The 20,679-nt window shown below is 35.7% G+C and overlaps 1 protein-coding gene across 1 annotated transcript in view; it reads left to right on the forward strand.

Annotated features, from left to right (window-relative positions):
- Nucleotides 1-5,979: 5,979 nt before the first annotated feature.
- Nucleotides 5,980-20,679, forward strand: part of LOC117114242 — a 68,147-nt gene continuing 53,447 nt past the window's right edge. The window contains exons 1-2 of the mRNA XM_033257846.1: nucleotides 5,980-6,175; nucleotides 19,984-20,247. Of these exons, the coding sequence (XP_033113737.1) occupies nucleotides 20,026-20,247 (222 nt within the window). The 5' untranslated portion in view covers nucleotides 5,980-6,175; nucleotides 19,984-20,025. The remainder of the gene's footprint in view (nucleotides 6,176-19,983; nucleotides 20,248-20,679) is intronic.

Raw genomic sequence — 20,679 nt, forward strand, 5'->3', positions numbered from 1 at the left:
TCAAGATATTTTATTCATATTTATACAAAAACTTACTATATATAACAATAAAATAATTTTAAAATTTCAAGGTAGTGCGCATAAAAGAAAAAAGTTATGGATTCTAGAAGTTTGGTAACCTTAACATCATATAATTTAGCTATTTGTGAAGGCCTAAAACCTACTATGGTCACTAAGTGTCTCCATACATAATTCAGCTTTTTTGATTTGTTAAAAGTTTCACCATAACAATATTGTTGCAGATGTGGTCAGTTTCTTAAGTTTTTGTATCTAAAACATGTTCAGAAGTTTTTAAAAAAAAGGGTTTATTTATTATCGTTATGATAATATGACTACCAAACAGATACTGTATAGGCCTACCTTACTGTAACCTACTGTCATTTTGGTTAGACATGTACTTTTGTAGCCCTAGGCCTGCCCTATGCTTAGGTCCTGTCTAGGCCTAGAAACCTGTGGCAATTGGTTTTGATGAAATTAAAATTGTTACAATTTTAGGATAGGCCTAGCGTCCTATAACCTGGATAGTATGTAATCTAAAATACGGGAACAAAGATTGACTGTACATAATCAATATTATTTTACATGTAGTAGCAGTCATTCTTTTATTCCACTATTTAAATATTTGAGGTGAATAAAACCTGCTGACACCGTAAAAATTAATAACCAGTAAAAATAATTACAAAGTGAATGTAGTTTTATTGCTATGATCATTCTAATAAATTGTAAAGTGAATCATAATGCATCGTGAGTGAATTTCCCGCACGATTAAAGATCGTAACGGTACTGGGTTTGGTCTACAAGAGTTCGTGCTTCGCAAGTCATTCCATTCATAGAAAAAGCCTTTTGATGGAGAAAAAGTACCTTTTTAGCAAGCCTAAGTCGAAACTAACTCCGGCTATATAAAGTTTATTAGAATATTGAAATTGTTATTCTTGTTATGAATAGATAAGGATTACTATTATGGCCATTTTATTGATCTAATCTACGTAAATTTACTTTCAGAGTTTATATTTATTTAATAAAAATTGTTTAAATATTTATTTGAAAAATATGGTATATGAATTAATGTAATCGTTAAAGTTTATAATAATATTTAAATAAAGCAAAAAGATTGAAATATTTTAAATACAGACACAATGTATACAAAGGCTAGAGTACAGTTAAAATATGTAATTATGTATATATACATTATATTAGCTATTCCTATATATTATATGTATCGTGTATTGCTGTTGTTATATTATTAGTAGTAAATAGTAAATGATACGTGATGTGAAGGTATTAATTATAGGCCTAGGCTATTACTAAAAAAACAACTCGTTTCATTATTGTTGTTAATAATATAAATATAATAATACAGTAATATTCCGCTTGATGTTAGACTAATTGTTAAAAAGTTTGTTATTCTATTCGAATTTACTTTGTTTTGCTCTTAGTTATAGGTTAAATCCATCAAAAACGATTTTTAATCATGCGGGAAATCCACTCACGATTATTTATACATTTTTTAGTTTAACAGTATTAACGGCTATCTTTTATTTTTTATTATTATTATTATAGTATTATTATGTTTATTATTTATTAATTTTGAAATCAATATTATTGTTATACTGTAATATTGTCCTGTTAGTACATCATTCTTAATATTCTAAAATTATATTTTATTAAAATGAATATTATTGACATCATCTTCCTTCTCATAGTAAGAACGTATACAGCCGCGGCTCCCCAAGGCCTAAGTTGTCTTGAATAGTAAGTAGATCCCTGATAAAAGATCATGAGAAATTTGTTGGCGCTTCATTTTGAGTATAGTAATCAATGCCGTAGGCAGCTATTGGGACAGTTGGACATCCCACACAATTTTTCTATTGGGTCCACAAAGAATGGATCTACATTTTCAAAAATAGGTCTAAATTATGCTGTTTTAGCACAAAATGAGTCCTGTTTTTTAAAAATGCGTCCAGATTTCTCATATTTTCGCGTAAAATTGGTCAACTTTTAAGAAAATGGGTACAGGTTTTTCATATTTTTTGCGTAAAATTAATCCACTTTTAAGAAAATGAGTCCACATTATTTGAATGATTTCGGAGGTTCTACGTACTATACGCAAAACCTCCGAAATTGGAGTAGGACAAACCTCCAAATCGGAGTTTTCAAACCTCCGATTTTGGAGTTTCTGCGTACAGTACGCACAACCTCCATAATCGGAGTTTTCAAACTCCTAATCAAACCGCCGATTTCGGAGTTTCTGTGTACTATTAATTAAACAAGCTCTCTATAGAGAGAGCAGAACTTTTAATCAATCCTCCGATTTTGGAGGTTTTGCGTACCATACGCAAAACCTCCAAAATCGAAGTTTTCAAACATTTGAAACCTCCGATTTCGGAGTGTCTGCGTACTACACCGTACGCGAAAACTCGAAAAAAAAATCGGAGTTTTTAAACTATCTAAACCTTCGACCTCCGACTTTATAGAGTTTCTGCGTACCATACGCGAAACCTCCGAAATCAGAGTTTTCAAACTTTATTCAAACAAAAACCTCCAACATCGGAGGTGTCAAACTCTTAATCAAACCTCCGATTTTTGAGGTTCTGCTTACTATACCGGTATGCGAAAACTCCAAAATCGGAGTTTTTAAGCTTTTAATTAAACCTCCAATTTTGGAGTTTCTGTGTATAGTACGCAAAGCCTCCCAAATCGGAGTTTTCAAACTTCCAACATCGGAGTTTTCAAACTTTATTCAAACCTCCAATTTCGGAGGTTCTGCGTACTATACGCGAAACTTCCGAAATCGGAGTTTTCAAACTTTTATTCAAACATCCGATTTTGGAATTTCTGCGTACTAGACGCGAAACCTCCGAAATCGGAGTATTCAAACTTTATTCAAACCTCCAATTTTGGAGTTTGTGCGTACTATACGCAAAACCGCCAACATCAGAGTTTTCAAACTTTCATTCAAACCTCCGATTTCGGAGGTTCTGCGTACTATACGCGAAACCTCCGAAATCGGAGTTTTCAAACTTTTATTGAAACCTCCGATTTTGGAGTTTCTGAGTGTAATACGCAAAACCTCCGAAATCGGAGTTTCCAAACTTTATTCAAACCTCCGATTTTGGAGTTTCATAGTACGCAAAAACTCCAAAATCGGAGGTTTCAATAAAAGTTTGAAAACTCTGATTTGGGAGGTTTGGCGTATAATACGCATAACCTCCGAAATCGGAGGTCTGATTAAAAGTTTTAAAACTCCAATTTCATAGGTTTCGCGTATTACTAGTACGCAGAAGCTCCGAAATCGGAATTTGAATGAAAGTTTGGAAACTCCGATTTAGGAGGTTTCGCGTATAGTACGCAGAACCTCCAAAATAAGAGGTTTCAATAAGATAGGAAACTCCGATTTCGGAGGTTTCGGGTATAGTATGCAGAACCTCAAAAATCAGAGGTTTGAATAAAAGTTTGAATCTCGGATTTCGGAGGTTTTGCGTATAATACGCACAACCTCTGAAATCGGAGGGTTGATAGTACGCAAAACCTCCGAAGTCGGAGTTTTGGCGACGGGCGCAGACACTCCAAAAATGGAGTAGCTACACACATGGGATATTGTTCCGCACTGTTTGAAAATCCTGGCTACAGCATTGTATATAACAGTGATGTGATGATGATGATGAATTTTACAAAAAATGTAATTTTTTGGTCATCTATAGGTACTATTACCACATTAAACTCCATCGAGTCGACACCTGACTTAGAGTATGTCTTAGTGACTGCTGATGAGGCGGGAGTGCATAAATTTGTTTTTAGGATAAGATCATAAAAACTCTTCCTGACCGAGGGCCTCGACGGCCCCTGGGTTCAGACCTACCCTGTCAGACCCTTCTTGTCAGCACATATCTACCGCCACCACTGAATGACAGTAAAGGGTAAGTAATGAACGATCTTTGAATTTGTTGTAATGACTTCATTCTGCGATTTTTTTTAACGAGAGTGTACAGTAAGCCAAACTATTTAGCCTTGTAACATTTCATATCCATAATGTATGTAAAAGTGACTAAAAACATAAAATTTATTTACCTTTCATAAAAATGTACATTGAAAAGTATTCACTTTAAACATGAATTACTGGTTAATATGTTTTATCATTGTAATAGTCCTTTTTGCTACGGTGCTGGGCTTGCCACAGTTTTCTAAGCCCAGGCAGGACCTAGGGCAGGCCATAGGGCTAGGGCTACAAAAAAAATATAAAAATATAAAAAAAAAATAAATAGAAGAGGTCCTAAAATTGATCCCTGAGGGACCCCACACTGAATGGAAGCTGGGGAAGAATTTTCTCCATTAATAAATGTGATTTGCTTTCGGTTAGTCAGATAAGAGGTGAACCATTTAAGTTCCACGTTATCGAGTCCCTGTTGTTTCAGCTTTTAAAAAAGTGTGGGATGATGGACGGTGTCAAATGCTTTTTTAAGATCTAAAAAATGGCACCGGTCATCATCCCATTATCAGTATTATTTAAAATATAATCACTGACCTGAAGAAGTGTAGTAGTAGTGCTGTGTAGTGGACGGAAACCAGATTGATGAGGGGAAAGGGAATTATTTCTAAGAAGTAAGAATATAGATGATCATGAATAATTCGTTCGAAGATTTTCATTAAGGTAGGTAGAATGGAAATGGGTCTATAATTGTTACAGTTATCCCTAGCCCCCCCCCCCCTTGTGAATTGGAATAACTTTACACAGCTTCCATTCAGCAGGGACCTCTCTCAGGGAAAGAGAGAGATTGAAAATAAAGGTAACATGTTGAGAAATACAAGGTGCTGCAGCCTTGATAAGTCTCGGACTTAAACCGTCCACTCCAGTTGCTTTGTTAGTTGCCAGACTGGACAGTGCCTTAAAAACATCATTATTGCTTACAACATTAAACTTAAAATACTCAACATAATTAAGATTGCTTAAAGCTTTGTCAGAACTAGTAAAATTTACATCATCATCATTATGAGAATTATTATAACCATCATTATTATTATAATTATTATTAAAATTAATTAAAACTTTACATTATTTACAAAATTCACTGGTAAATTCAGGTCGTCGTCATGTAAAATCAAATTATCATTAAAATCATTTAATGGTATCTCGCTCATTATAGCTTCACCAATTGAACAGAAATAATTATTAAATATTTGGGCAACAGTTCCATTTATATCTTCAGTATTAATATTTATTGCATTATTGGTTTTCTTACTAGGTACAATTTGTTTAAGTGTTTTCCATAACTTCTTACTATCCGACAAATTATTAGAAATTGTGGAGCGAAAATAATTTACTACTGAACATGTTTAAAATACAAAAATTTAACAAATTGACCACCTCAGCAAAAATATTTGGTAAAACTTTCAACAAATCAGAAAGCTGAAGTATGAAACCCAAAATCGGAGGTTTAATAGAAAGCTTGAAAACTCCGAATTTGGATTTTTCGCATACGGTATTGTACGCAGAACCTCCAAAATCGGAGGTTTGAATAAAATTTTGAAAACTCCGATTTCGGAAGATTCGCGTATAGTACGCAGAACCTCCGAAATTGGAGGTTTGAATAAAGTTTGAAAGTTTTATGTGCACTACCTTGAATTTTTCAAATATTTTCCTATTATACAAAGTAAGTTTTTGAGTAAATATGAATGAAATATCATGATGGCTTCATGCCTTACTAAAGGCCATTGAAAATCACATTTTATGATTTTAGCAAGATTGGGTTTTTCGTAAAAATAAAAACAAATTTTCATCCAGTTTCTGAATTCTGTTAGCCTACAATTATTTTTTGACTTTGTGTGGGTAAATATCATAACATTTATTTTCTGAAAGTTAATCTAAATAATATTAACGCAAATGTTGTTTTTAAACTCACCAATTGGCCATGTTTGTTTTGGTCACGTGGATAAATGCTATTACGAACCAGTCGAATGAAAATAATACTCAACGAAAAATCGTAGTCAACGAAATGAACCAGTCGAATACGCCCAAAGGCTAGGCTTTGCATGCTGATGAAGGAGGCTATATTGATGGATGAACGGGAAACCCAGGCCTGTTTGTACTGGAAATGGATCGGACTTGATAACTTAGCCTAGGATTCCTAGGTACGGCAGTCTAGTAGTACAGCAGGAAGTATCGTTTGTGCTAGCGCAGGTACTTGCAACCAAAACTGAAGTTTTTTACGGGGTCTACCTACTAGCCTAGGCAACCGGGTCTTTTTTTAGGACGATCGGGCCCAGTTTGAAAGTGTGTCCGATCATCCTAAAAATGGGCCGGATAGCCAAGGCCTAGGCCTAGTCTGGGAAGGGGCCCGATCGTCAGACTGTAGGCAAAATCATTTCAGCTCATGACTGTCGTTTGTATTTGTTGATGAGGCCTTTTTCACGAATCGGTAGACATCTTTAAGGAATGACAAATATTGCAAATCAGCGGTGCATAACCAACAGAAATAAAGATAAAGCTTTTGGGCTGATTTTCTGACATCATGTTATTACAAAAAATCATACCTCCATAACAGGGCGTCGTATCCAAAAAAATTTCCAGCAAAATGTTCTTAAAGACTAGTCTACACGAAAAAAAATTGAAAAATGTTTTTGACCTCTGAAATCAAGTAATCAAGTAAGTAGTGTATTAAAATAGGTCTATGCATTACAGCGAGTAAGTAATACTGTAAGTGTAATAGTACTCTGGACTAGCATTGTTTTAGTTACCATCCCTATGAGAGTTTCCTGTGTTAAAAACATGATTTACTATACTATACTTCTTTATTAAACATAACTTGTACTTTATAATAAGAGAAAATCTGTATATTATTATCAGTACCTGGAACAGTAACAACACGAAAGTACTATGCTACTGCACTGTAATGCATAGGCTTATTTTTGCTGCGAAGCAGCCAATTCATATTCTTGACAGCAATTTGACCTCTGAAAGGTCATTGTTTGTCAAAAAACCCGCGCCTAAGACAACTCAAAAGCGGAGTTTCCTTCTTTCGTTCTGCCGGGTAAAATCAATTACTTTAGGCGATGTTTGTAGACTAACCTACTCGTACCAACGTCCGCATGTCGCGACGCTGGAGTACTATTCAGCGTTTTTATTATATTTCTAGGTTTCCTATTTCTACGTTTAATCGGCTCATGTCTCAGCCACAATATTTTGAGGCCAATAATACGAACCCAGTTAAAATTATTTACTAGCCTATTTCAACGTGCTAATTATTACATTTAGGCGACGCTTGTTGTAGACTGGCATTGTGTTTTCGGAAATAAATACCATTTTATACACCTGCGCAGATCGATTTGCCAGCAGCGAGTCATCGGCCAGCAGCAGCGAGTCGCCAGCAGCGAGATGTCACTGCAGCAAAACACTATTGTACACGGTACCAACGCTGTTCTAATATAGACAAATGGGTCGTGTCTCATATTATTTGTTATATTTTCATTATTCATTATTTTCACTTGACTCGCATAAATAATTTTGTTCAAAGAACATTTTATGCAGTTTTATTTCGCAGCACTTCACTTGCAATTTGCAATTTCTAGTTAATACACTACTTAGATAGGTTTTTCTTTTTCCATCTTGATTTCAGAGGTCAAAAATATTTTTCAATCATATAGTGGTGTACTGTAGTCTAATCTTTTAAGAACATTTTGCTTGAAAAATTTTTTGGATATGATGCCCCATTTTTGGAGTTATGATTTTTTAAATAACATGTTGTCAGAAAATCAGCCCAAAAGCTTATCTTATTTCTGTTGGTTACGCACCGGTGATTCGCAATGTTTGTCATCACTTCAAGATGTCTACCGATTCGTGGAAAGGCTTTTCTAATTATATAACACTTACAATTATTCAATACTAATAATTCCTTGATGATTTGACTTTCCAGTAATCCACTTAATAGGCCAAAAAAAATATGCTTGTTTAGCGTCACAGCCCGACCCTGATTTTCTAGCCGCCTCCCATTTTTTTTTTTTTTTGGTAAAAAAGTGCTGAAATTCGACTAAAAAAGATCTAAACGATCGTTTATTATTGTTTTTAATTAAATTAACCATTAATTAAGACGGTTATCGTCTTCGCAGTGCACCATTTTCATACCCGGCTTGTTTGTAGTGCTGTACATGTCAACAACTTTGCGGTGTTGCCAGAATCAGGGCAAAATTATACCGTGGTTGCCAGATTTTTTATTTATTTATTCAAGGTGTGTGCTGAGTTATGCGTGCCTAGTGGAAATACCTACGAATCTTAAAGTTAAATTTAGAGAACGCAATAATAAATCGGAATGAAAGTGGCCCCGTAGAGTCCACCTCGGCATAGGTAGGCCGATCATCTTGAGACAATAGCATAGGCCGAGGCCTAGGTCTGATCGTCCACCAGGGGTTTAGCCAGAAAAACGAAATAGGCTGTCCAAAATGGAAACCGATGAGCATGGCCTGATTGGGCCACGCACACTAGTGGCCACACCCCTTCCCAAACATAAAAAACAATTAGAAAATTTTGACCTTTAGAGGGCATTTATTTTTTTTTTAAATGTTGAAATTTCACCTTCAAAAAATAGTGTTGAATTAGTTATCACAAAGATATTTCAGTATAGACATAGATTGTGAATGGCTACGGTTGTTTACACGCATACAGTAATTCATCTCTTCATGTCTCGTCTTGTCTAGTGTAAATTCTACTCTAGGTCCTCTGAATCGAGAGGTAGGCCTAAGCCTACTGTATTTTGTTGACTAATAAAATTTAACTTGTGATGTTAACAATTATAACCAGGAGTAACGAACATCAACAATATGTTTGGGAGCCAAATCTCAAACTTTAGTTTAATGTAACATTCAAAAGATTTGAAAATTACAAAAAATTTGCTAAAGTTAGACCAGGCAAAATTAGACTAAACCGAGTTGATTAGGCCAAGCCGTCCAAATTGCTAAGGTCAAAGTGTTCATCCTAAATAATTGTTGGTCGTCCAAAAGACGGTCTGGTGGCTCGCTGGCTAAGCCTTTGTCGTCCACTGGACCACACTATTTGCACCCAATTTTCTAAAAATGGACCCAAATGCCTGATCGTATCACCCTAGCTACCCTACATTAGCCCATACAGACTTCTCAAGCACTACGGAACTTCTGTAGTTTGTCCTAGGCCTAGTTGCTGCGTAAATTTTTCCTAATTACGGATACACGGAAATAGAGTAAAATTCTACAAAAATTTAAAGGCCTGTCCTAGACCCATAAATAAATGAAAGTCTTTATTTTGCCACGACCGGCAATATGCCTACATCAATATTTTACTATTTTTCTAATTGGCTAATGTAAATTATGACATCATCAAATGCTTGAGAGACCACCGCAATACGTGCAGAGAAAGTCAAGCACCATGGCTGACGAATGTCTACAGATTGGTGATACTTCCGATAGTTTTTTGGATGTTAAAAGAAAAATAAAAGAATTTGAAGAAAACCAATGTATTAATTATTGGTGCCATGACTTACGGACCATCGCCACAGCTCAGAAAAGGGGGCTGTATCTAGGCCCTAGGGTGGCCCTGTATCTAGGCCCGGGTGGCCCTGTATCTAGGCCCTAAATATGTTTGTCATGTTGTGTGCAGTTTGAGCTTTTTCCTCATTTTGAGTCACAGATGTTGTTCAAACTGTGCATGCACATGGAAACTGCACATTTATTTTAAATTTATTAATACTGATACTATATTAACATATTAGATTATAATTCAACATTAATGTATTTTTTGGGAAATATATGGTACGCATACTAGTTTGCGAATAGCATTTATTTGCGGATACGTAAATTTTAATTAGCTCTACTTTTAATAAATTATCAACGATAATTAAATTTTCTTTTACGCCTTGGCTAGGGATACGATACTGTGTCTATGTCAGTTTGCTAAAGGTACGGTAAATGGCATATACGTCACCATTACCCAATGAAGTACTGAAATGTGGGTGACATCATCTTTCAAGTCTTGTATTGCTCATGGCGAGCACTGAGCTGATGGTGTGTAACAACAAGCGGCTGATGTACTACTTCTGGGTATTAGAACGTGATTAGCTAGGCAACATGATTAGCTAGGACAAATTACAGTAATTTTTTCTGAGTTCAATCATCAGTAGAGTCATGCCATTTTTCTATAGCCTTATCAAAAATGTGCTGGAGAATGGAGCAGTGGCACTCATGGGCATCGATCTGTGATGACGGGGGGGCCCGTCCCCCTACTTTTCAAAGTAGAGGGGACATCATATTAATTGTCTCCCCCCCCCCACTTTTTACCAATCTTCTATAATTAAAACCCCACTTTTCGAGTGCAAAGAACAACAATTACGAATGACTGTCATGAATTTTGTCCATTCACTTGTGCTCCGTTCAAAGTGCAGTGCATATTTCCGCACCAATACTGAGTAAAAAATCAAATTTTGTTTGTACATTTCGTAACCATCTCAGTATCTATTTTATGGATGCACCAGTTATCAGAGGCTACATTTATTATAAAAAGAATGTATTGTGCGTTGTTAAAATTGGAAGCGTGTAAACCTACAGTATTAGGCCAACATTTTTAGGAACTCAAAGTTCATAATTTTGACTATAAACGATTTATTCCTTCTGTGTATTATTAAGGCCCGTGTATTACGGTATACTAGTGTTCAATATTATCCTGTTATTTCTAATTTAAAAAAAATTATAGTTAGTAAATTGAATTTTAATATTATACAGCCATATATTTTACCCACGGATAGGTCTGTCTATTTCGACTTATTTAATTATTGATACCACAAGTTTACGAACTCAGATGTTACTTGACGCAAACTCGCCATGACATCATGCAGGGGCGGATCCAGCATGGGGCCACAGGGGCCCTGTTTCCCCTCCCGTCAATCCCGCCGAATAATAAAAAAGAGAAAAAAAATGAGAAGAGTTAAAGGGAGGAAAGAGGAAAAAAGAAGTATATCCATGAGCACAGTGGCGGTCTCAGCAGTGGGCGAAAGGAGAACTCGATTATTTTACCACTCATAAATTTTGAATTTTCTATTGATTGACAGCGAACACAACGTTACGCTGTATCCCCAACGCCAATTTTTTTTGCAAAGATTTCGCAAACCAGGATGTAAAAAAGGCCAAAAGACGGTGACTTAAGATAGGGTTTTTTACCGGAATGTAGTGTACCCTGCTAGAACAGCTATAGTTTATGCTAAGTGGTGTAACGGGTATGCGCTCTTGTGCGGTGGTCCGCAGGGTCATCGACCTCTAGTGGTCCCTGCGGTGACCCTGCACATACTGTAGGATCCCCAAGTCTTGGCCCTACGGCCCTGGACTTAATTATTTTGGAATTCGTTCCCCCCCCCCCACTTTTCACAACGGATTGACAATCTTGATGGCACTGGTTCCCTATTGGGGGCCTCCCCCGCTTTTTACAACGGGTTGATTTCCTTAGTGGCACTAGCTGGTTCCCTATTGTATTTAAAGGCATTGTTGTATTTCGGTTTATTTTGAACAAATATATGGAGCACCGAAGGATTTGCCGAAACGCAAAATTTAATATGCCAAGACCTTATATACAGTATTATAATTAGTTCGTCAATCGGTTTATCATAGGCCTAAGTATTTTTTTATTTCTGTTTTGCTATCTTTCTACTATCAACGTTTTATCTTTCTACTAACATATTCTCTTTCTTCCATTTACGGTGATATATTCATGATTAAAATATGATCTTATGATTGAAACAATGGAATTTAGTATGTGCTTCATGCTATTCTTTTTGTTGCGTTTTCATATACTATGCTTTAATAATTATGGTCAATAAAACATATCTTTGATTTTAATTGGATTGAATGTTGTTACCATCTAAAATCTATTTCATAATTTAGTTGAAACAATAATAATTACAATATTTCTAGGTACAAACACTGGAGAGCATGTGTTTGTACCTAGAAATAGCTAGTCGTCTATTTTAGCATCTGACCTACTTCTGTCTTGTGGAATGGAAATAAAATAATGGAAATAAAACAAACAAGAAATCACAAACCTTGTGTCAGCTTCGCCTTAAGAGTACCATAGGAATCAATTTGTGGAAACGTTTCTTCCCACAATTATACTCCAGTTATGCAACTAAAGAAATAGGCCTAGCAAGTTGAGTGATTTTTTCGGGCTTATGAATATAAAAGAAGCATGAAACAGCTTTTAAAATGTACAGCATGCAATTATTGATAATTTTATATGGAAAACATAAATATGAAAATACATATTTCCTTTACGATATTATTATAAACATGATAAGACCATTTATGGTAAATGGAAACGTAACAGACAAGAAAAAAAAACATATGCGAAACTAATCTATCGATTATACTATTCCATAAATCTTTATTTGATTCAAGCATTTATTAATAATATAAATTATATCAATATATATATCGCAACAAACAATAAAAAATAAACGTATCTCAAACTCCTTCAACTTCGTAACATCTGCTTTGTTTATGTAAAAAAAGAAAAATAGCACCAAGTGATATAGTAATATAGTAACAGTAATATAAAAATATTTGTTAAACTAATGTTACAGTAATTTAAATAACGAGTTGGCTGGTTTTTCCTGATAAAAAGTTTGATTTTTAGTTCCTATGCATGTAATGCAATAGGAACTATTGTAATCACTCTTTACTGTTTTTCCTGTGTGTGTGTGTGTAGACATTTATGCAAATGCGCATGCGTCAAAGAAAAGTTTTCCAAAATTTTGTTTTACCTCGCGATGCGAAGTTCGATGTGAAGTTTCTGCAGTGTTCAGTCAGGGCTCATGCTGACCGATCGGCAAGTCAGCATGGATGAAACTATTTTGGTTTTGCGGCAAAAAAAAAATCAACTGCTGTAAGTAAAGGCATTTTGAAGAAGGCCTAAATAAAAAATGCAAACGGAAGACAAGTGAAGATATAAAGGCAGCCGACTGTCGGGTACATAACGACTATCATCTAGCTTAGGCTTTCCACAAAAACATGAGGCCAGAGGCTAGGCCTAGTTTAGTACACAGTAGTTACTGCGATGCGAGGGTGGTAGATCGTTTAATCAATGATATCGTGTTATCGTCTAATACATTTAAATAATGTGTGTAAAATTTAAGAATACACCGCGTGGGTCGTTTTTTTTTGTTATGCGGTAGTATACGTAGCAGAGTAACGGCAGCAAGTACGTTCCTGATCATCATGATGAAAACTTCAGGTGACAGACGATTAGGCCCAACTGGTGTGGACGATCGGGCCCAAGCTATTTTGAAATAAATTGGTGTCTAGTAGGCCACTGCAACCTCCCCCACTCCCAATATCATTCCAAACTACTGTAAAATGAAAATACTTTATACCTAGCTAGGCCTAGTTAAATGAAAATGCTGTATACCTTGCTAGGCCTAGTCCTACAACATTTTTTCAAAGAAATTTGCTAAAAATATTACTGTAATTTGTCAAATTACATTATACCAATGTGGTCAAAAATCACTATTTTGGGCCATGAAGACTCCCCCTGAATTTTTCAACCACCACACAAATTTGACCCAACCATATTTTCTGATTATGTCGTTTATGATGACTTAATCAGAAAATATGGTTGGTTAAGTCAAGTATCATGCATAGGAACGTTGGGGCCTGCAAGGCTCTGGTTATAAATAATATCATATCAAAAAACAATACCGTACTAAGAGAAGAACCAAATTTTATTATTCATTTTATTTGCTATTTATATGTAGTAGGAAGCGTAGGATCGATAAAAAATCGAAAATAAAAACCGTCGGATGAAAGAGTAAAATTGTACTAGGAATGCAACAAACTAGAAAATAACCTAAATACCATATTATTAATTGAAATTTAGTTTTGTAATAATAGTATTCATTTTATTTGCTTTTAATTAGCCTATGTTGTTACTTAGTAGAAAGAAAATAAAACATAAATAAAAAAAAGTATGATAAACCATGGTTTATGGTTTTATTAAATTTAGCATTTTCGCAACTCCATCGGCACTCCATATATTTGTTGAAAACAAACCGCGACCGAAATGAAGCGCGGCTGGAGTGAGGCGCGACCGAAACGAAGTGTGACCAAAATGATCTGTATTCGTATGGGCCTGTTTCTGCTGAGCAAAAGAACACTTGTTTTTAAACAGTTATTAAAAAACATTTGTTTTTTCCCCAGTAGAAACGGGCCACAAAACAAAAAAAAACAGTTAGGAATGCGTTCTAAAAATACATGTTTTTACACGCGTTCGTTATAGGGTTTGTGTTCAGAAAACGTGTGTTTTGTGGTACAGTTTTCAGCTGCAACGCAATACTGTGTTAGTCATGACCCGTCGGTGACCCAAATTGACCTCTTCGTTGGTTTGATCGCTCGTCCGCGGGAAATTGTTTTAATGTCTAAAAGTATACATGTAGGCCTAAGCCTATGCATTTTATTCATGATTGATCATTCAATAGCAGCCTAAATGTTTATTTGTTATATGGAGAAATATTAAATAGAATGTACGGTATTATGTAGTATAATTCAGGATAGATGATTGATGTCTTATTGGCCAGCGGAAAAAAATATATATAAAGATATATAATGTCTGCAGATTTTTGTATGATCGGAAAGAGATGCAAGAAAAGAAAGAGGGAAGAAGGAGTAGAAAGAAATTCAAAATGGAGGCCCTAGAAGTGGATAAAAAAACTGGCACCCATTTTTTTTTTCTTAATCATTGAATTTATGTTTTTAGAAATGTTTGCCAAGAATCTACCAAAAAAAAAAAATAACCAAGTTACAAAATATGATATAAGAAAACAGACTATTTGCTTGACCTGCCAGTGTGTGATCGTGTGGATCGGATACAATTTTAAGTTTCGAAGCCAAATAAATCTTTCTTTCAACTGATTTATTTTTATTAAATTTATTTCAATTCACACTTTAGTATTAGTATTTATTCCGTCATTACTTAGAATACTTTTTGTTTGGCAAGCTTGCCATTGTTCTATTGTGGTGCCTACGAGCTACGAGCACTTAGGGCCTATTCTCTCCATAATAAGGACTGCAGTTTCAGGCCTATCCTATTTCATGTACTGGTATTACTAAAAAAAAAAAAAAAAAATATCCAACCGACCGACCGACCTTCGATCTCAATTTTTTCCATTTAAGGCCAACATTTCTTCACCGCTCAGAAATACGTCAAGTAGTATTCACGACATATTATGGTGACAGCGGTAGTGGTTCTACTGCATGACATGTCATAGTAGCAGCTGTGGTCGTGTTCTACTGTAACCAAGGATTTATATATCGTTTTGTTCAACGAACTGTATGAATTTTATACAATTGCATTATAGGTAGTCTGTAATTTTTTATACAGTGGACATTGACTAATCTTTATATTTTTAGCAGTAGACTTGTGAACGTATCGGTAACCACGATTTACTAGTAACAATCCCCTCGTCCAGATTTAATTATGGCTCAGTGGTAGATCCAGTCTACAATGTTTTTGGTTTGACGTCATACTAATCTATAAACGAAAGTGCGTTCTTCAGGCCTATCGGTTCATTAATCCATGGAAGAAAGACTACGTATCCAACTAGGCCTACTCAATATTGATGGAATATAATAACATATTGCCTATGTCTTTGTTTTTTTTTCTTTATGTGTAGGCCTAAGAATGAGATAAAAATCATCTGACTTTTTTTAAGTGAGGGAAAACCTTGAATTTTTTAGAAATAAAAGGTCGTTAAAAGACACCTCAGAAGTTGGGAAAGCTCATTTCCGGCCATCTAGAAATCAAAATTTTCCCGGACCCCCTTTCATTTTTAGTTTTTTGGAACATTTTTTAACCCCACTCTTTCAAATCCTGGATCCGCCCCTGTGGCTGATGGAAAATCCACAACAAGATCCAGTAAGGAGTATCAAGGAGACGACAACCATGACACAGATTCAGTTGCAACATTCGAAACAATGCTGATCGATAAGCAAAGGGAAAGTGATGACAAATGTCTTAAAGACATTACGAAATTGAAGGAGATTCAGATTGCAAAGTTGTCTGAGGGTGATGATATTGAGAATTACCTAACCACATTTGAACAAATCGCTAACACCTACGAGTGGCGTAAGGAGCACTGGGTGGTGAAATTGATCCCTCACTTGACGGGCAAAGCACCAGCGCCTTATGCAGCACTACCGGTGACAGATAGAAATGATTATGACAAGGTAAAAGAAGCTATGTTACGAAGGTATGATATTACAGAGGAGACATATAGACAGAGGTTTAGGGCAATTAAATAGGAAACTGAGGAAAATTATAGAAACATGTATGTAAAGTTAAAGGATTTATTTTCCAAGTGGGCTAAACCAGGAGATAAAAGTAAAGATGATTTGGCAGAAATAGTCATTTTAGAACAATTAGTAGAAATTATGCCCACAGGGGTGCAAATTTGGGTTAAAGAGCATAAATCTAAATAGGGCTTAAATGCTGCAGAACTAGCAGATAATTATTTTCAGGCTAAAAAAGGTGTATAATTTGACAGGAGGTTTCAACCTCGAAATACTGATAGTAGATATAATCAGGCAAAAACTGATAAGGGTACTGCTCGTTTGTAGAGGTTGCAAGAAAGTAGGTCATATTGAAAGGCGCTGTTGTAAAGACGCCTTCTTGTCAAGAAAGACAGATAATGTGCAACATACGTCTTACCATTGTAGAGGCCTAGTGGAAGGATGTGATAGTGACATTTTGTTAGATTCTGGATGTGACATGACATTTGTCACAAAGGTCTGACTACTTTTCCGTACTATCCACAATCAGATGGATTGGTCTAAAGGTTAATGGTACTTTAAAATCCATGATTAGGAAGTTTGTTGAGGACAATTCCTGAAAATAGGACAATATGCTTCCGTATTTTTTTGTTAGCTTATAGGGAAGTTCCACAGGATTCTACAGGGTTTTCCCCATTTGAGTCGTTGTATGGTTGGAAGGTGCGGGGTCCACTTAATGTAATGAAAGAAATGTGGACGGGTACAGTGACAGGCTCTTAGAGCGTTGTGTCACACGTTAAGATAGATAGATTAGCCTCGATGAAAGATTTATTAAGGGAAAACATAGAGCAGGCTCAGAAATAGCAGAAACAAACATGATCACAAATCTGTTCATAGGGAGTTTAGTCCAGGTGATGAAGTTTTGTTGCTATTATACCATCTGTTAGCAATGCGTTAGAAACAAAGTGGCAGGGTCTGTTCAGCCGTCCCGAGGCATAACAAAATTTTTTGAGATAATATCATTTGGGAGTATATTAAACCCATCTGAATGACCTGGGAAAATGTCAGGTCTCAATAATGAATCGTTTCTGAGATAGCACTCCCTATCTTTAAGCACAAAACTTAAAATCTAGTGATTTTTCGTGGCAAATTAACATACTACAAGATTACGCGGCAAAACAATGTATCTGCGATGAAGATACGTTGTTTTGCCACAGAATGGTATTCAAAAATTATCTTGATCAAATGGAGTTTGGGAAGGCAAAATCAAATAGTTATTGGTGTTTTTATATCAATAATTTTAACAGCGATGTATGAACAAGCTAGGTATATGCATAATTGCCCCAAACGTGATATATTCAAAAAATATGTCACACTTGCAACAATACAGACCCTGACATGTTTCCGAGGCAAAACAACGTATCTGTAATTATCGCTAATAACTTTGCAATAAACAAACGGTTGTAATTAAAATTTTACATATAATCACAATGTCTATAGATATGTAATCCTGCAAAATTTCAAAGTTACAAACATACAAGCTTTAACTCTATTTTTTTCCAAAAGTGAAAATTTACATTGTTTTGCCACGGAACGGCCGCGTACAAGATTTTAAGAAAGATGGGTCCAGTTTAATGAGGTAGAAACTAGTGACAAACTAAAAAAAGGCAAATGTTTGCCTAACAACCTCCTTAAGAAATTTAATCGTAGACCAGGTATGAAGGCTGCTATGATAGCTATAACTGATGTAAGTGGACAGAAAGATGCTCATAGGATAGGGATGTCACTTGATCGAAGGGTCTTCGTTCAAATTTGGATTTAGATTATGAGGATGGGTTGGAGGAAGCACAGCTTCAAGATTTAGCTGAAGTGTTTTCAGAGTATGAGTTAGCGTTGCAGGATAGGCCTGGGAAAACTGTCATGATAGAACATGATATTGAAATAGAACAAGGAGTGCATCCAGTTAGACAAAAGGCTTATCTAATTCCACAGGCTAAGATAGATAAAGTACGGGAAGAGGTAGAATCTATGTTGGAACTTGGGGTAATAGAAGAGTCTAACAGTTCTTGGTCTTCTCCTTACCTAATGATACCAGAGCCTGATGGAACAGCGCACTTTTGTTTAAATTACAAGAAAGTTAATAGCTTGAGCAAGTTTGATGCATATCCTATGCCAATAGTAGAAGAGATAATAGGTAGATTTGGTACAGCTAAGTTCATTACATTACTAAGTTAGATTTCAGGGGTGTATCCAGGATTTTTTCTGGGTGGGTCGTGATCATAATTTTTGGACCTTTCAGAGGGAGATAGGAAAATCGATTATAGCGCCACCAGCTTGAAGCGGATGGCAGGCTCAGTTTCAGAATTTGTGGAATTGAGATAGATTGTGTCACGCAATTGGAAAGGTCTTTGGACGTATTGCTGGTACCTAATCATTTATGTCATTGTGAAAAGGCCCTAGAAAAAATGTAGAGTTACATCGCGATGCGAAGATCGAAGATGTGTATAAGAGACAGATGATACTGTGATCTTTAGCCCAGATTGGGAAAGTCATGTCCATCATTTCAGAGAAATATTCCAGACCCTCAAGCAGGCCAACTTGACTGTAAAATCTAGCAAGTGTAGTTTTGCACATAGCAAAGTGCATTATTTGGGATATGTAGTAGGAGAGGGGATGGTGCGACCTCAATAAGCTAAGAGGCGGTATTAAATTTGGAGCAACCAAAAACTAATCTTAAATCTTTCCTTGGGTTGACAAGGTAATACTGTATGTTCATCCCTAACAATGCCGACATTGCTTCTCGTCTGACTGATTCGACGAAACTGAAATTGCCAGAAAAGATTAAGTGGATGCCTGATTGCGAGGAGGCATTTGTAAAGCGGAAAACAGCATTGTGTTCTGGTCCTGTTTTAAGGAACCCAGACTTTGCATCACATCGGGGGTTAGGTGCAGTGTTCAGTCAATTAGGTCCTGATGGTACTGGCCATCCTGTGTTGTATCTTAGTCGTAAGATGCTACCAAGGGAGCAAAATTATGCAAATATCAAGAAGGAGTGTTTAGCCATAAAGTTGGCAGTAGACAGCCTACAGTATTATCTGTTGGGTAGGAAATTTAAGATAGTGACTGATCATCAGTCACTATAAAAATGGCTGAATGAAATGAGGGACACCAACAAAAGACTCTCTTGATGGAGTCTCGATTTGCAATCTTATTGCTTTACAAATTACAGTGGTGCATAGAAGGGGTATTTCCAACAGTAATGCTGACGTTCGTCTCCCGTAACTTAATGTTAGCACAGTTTATACAGTGAATGTGTTTGAAAAAATAAAAAGCAAACAAATAGTTGTTTGAAATACAGTATGGCTATTACAATTGTAAGAATTGTATAATATAAGTTGTATAATAGTTTGGCCCACTTACCCATATTCATGTCCACTCCTGATATGTACAGTGACGTTTTTCCTTGCAAACATATTTTGTTGATAAAATTAATTTTACCTTATAAATGCATTGAAGATAACATATTTTCTATCAAGATATTTGTGTGTGAAAGAACTACAGAAACTAATATGTTAATCAAGCTGAATGAAAAGAGTACATGCAAGTGTGCTGCTGTTTAATTTAATAAAGATATTCTGCTATGGTGGTAGTTTTTGATTGAATGCTTTTATTATAATTTGCACTGGCTTTCATCATGCAAATTATTTCACCTCTTTTCAGAAACAGGGAAGTTGAATATCAAAGTTGTTCAAGTAGACCAATATGATTGATGAAGTGGACCAAAGCTTCCCCCTGCAACAGACAAATCTAACTTTCCCCAACCGACAGAAACATCAAATGATAGAAACAGATAAACCAGTAGACTCTGACAAGCAAGCATTCACTATTCACTTTTGTGGAGACAAAGAAAACCAACATGAGCAACAAAGTAAGTCAGCAACAAGTTTACAGGATGCCTTCAAGCAGTTCCGTAAGATTAGACAGGTAAGTAGTAACAAACCTGAAATTAGCTATAAAATCTATATTGCTGTTTAGTTTTTAGAATTTTTGGTGTCTGCTACAGTACATTTTCTATGACTTTGCTCTTGAAAAATAAAAAGCTACTGAAATTACACCACAGATGTGTGAAATATTGGTTTTTTGTAGAGGATAGAGCATACTATCAACCCATTTTTAGTTCCTATGCATGTAATGCAATAGGAACTATTGTAATCACTCTTGCTATTTCCTATGTTTTTTATTGTGTGTAGTGTGTATGTGTGTGTGTAGACATTTATGCAAATGCGCATGAAAAGTTTTCCGACATTTTGTTTTACATCGCGATGCGAAGATCGATGTGAAGTTTCTGCAGAGTTCAGTCAGGGCTCACGCTAACCGACCGGAATGTCGGCATGGATGAAACTATTTTGGTTTTAC

This window comes from Anneissia japonica, unplaced genomic scaffold (genome assembly GCF_011630105.1).
Source record: "Anneissia japonica isolate Jap-2015-1 unplaced genomic scaffold, ASM1163010v1 scaffold1525_len913038_cov183, whole genome shotgun sequence".
NCBI classification, from domain to species: Eukaryota; Metazoa; Echinodermata; class Crinoidea; order Comatulida; family Comatulidae; genus Anneissia; species Anneissia japonica.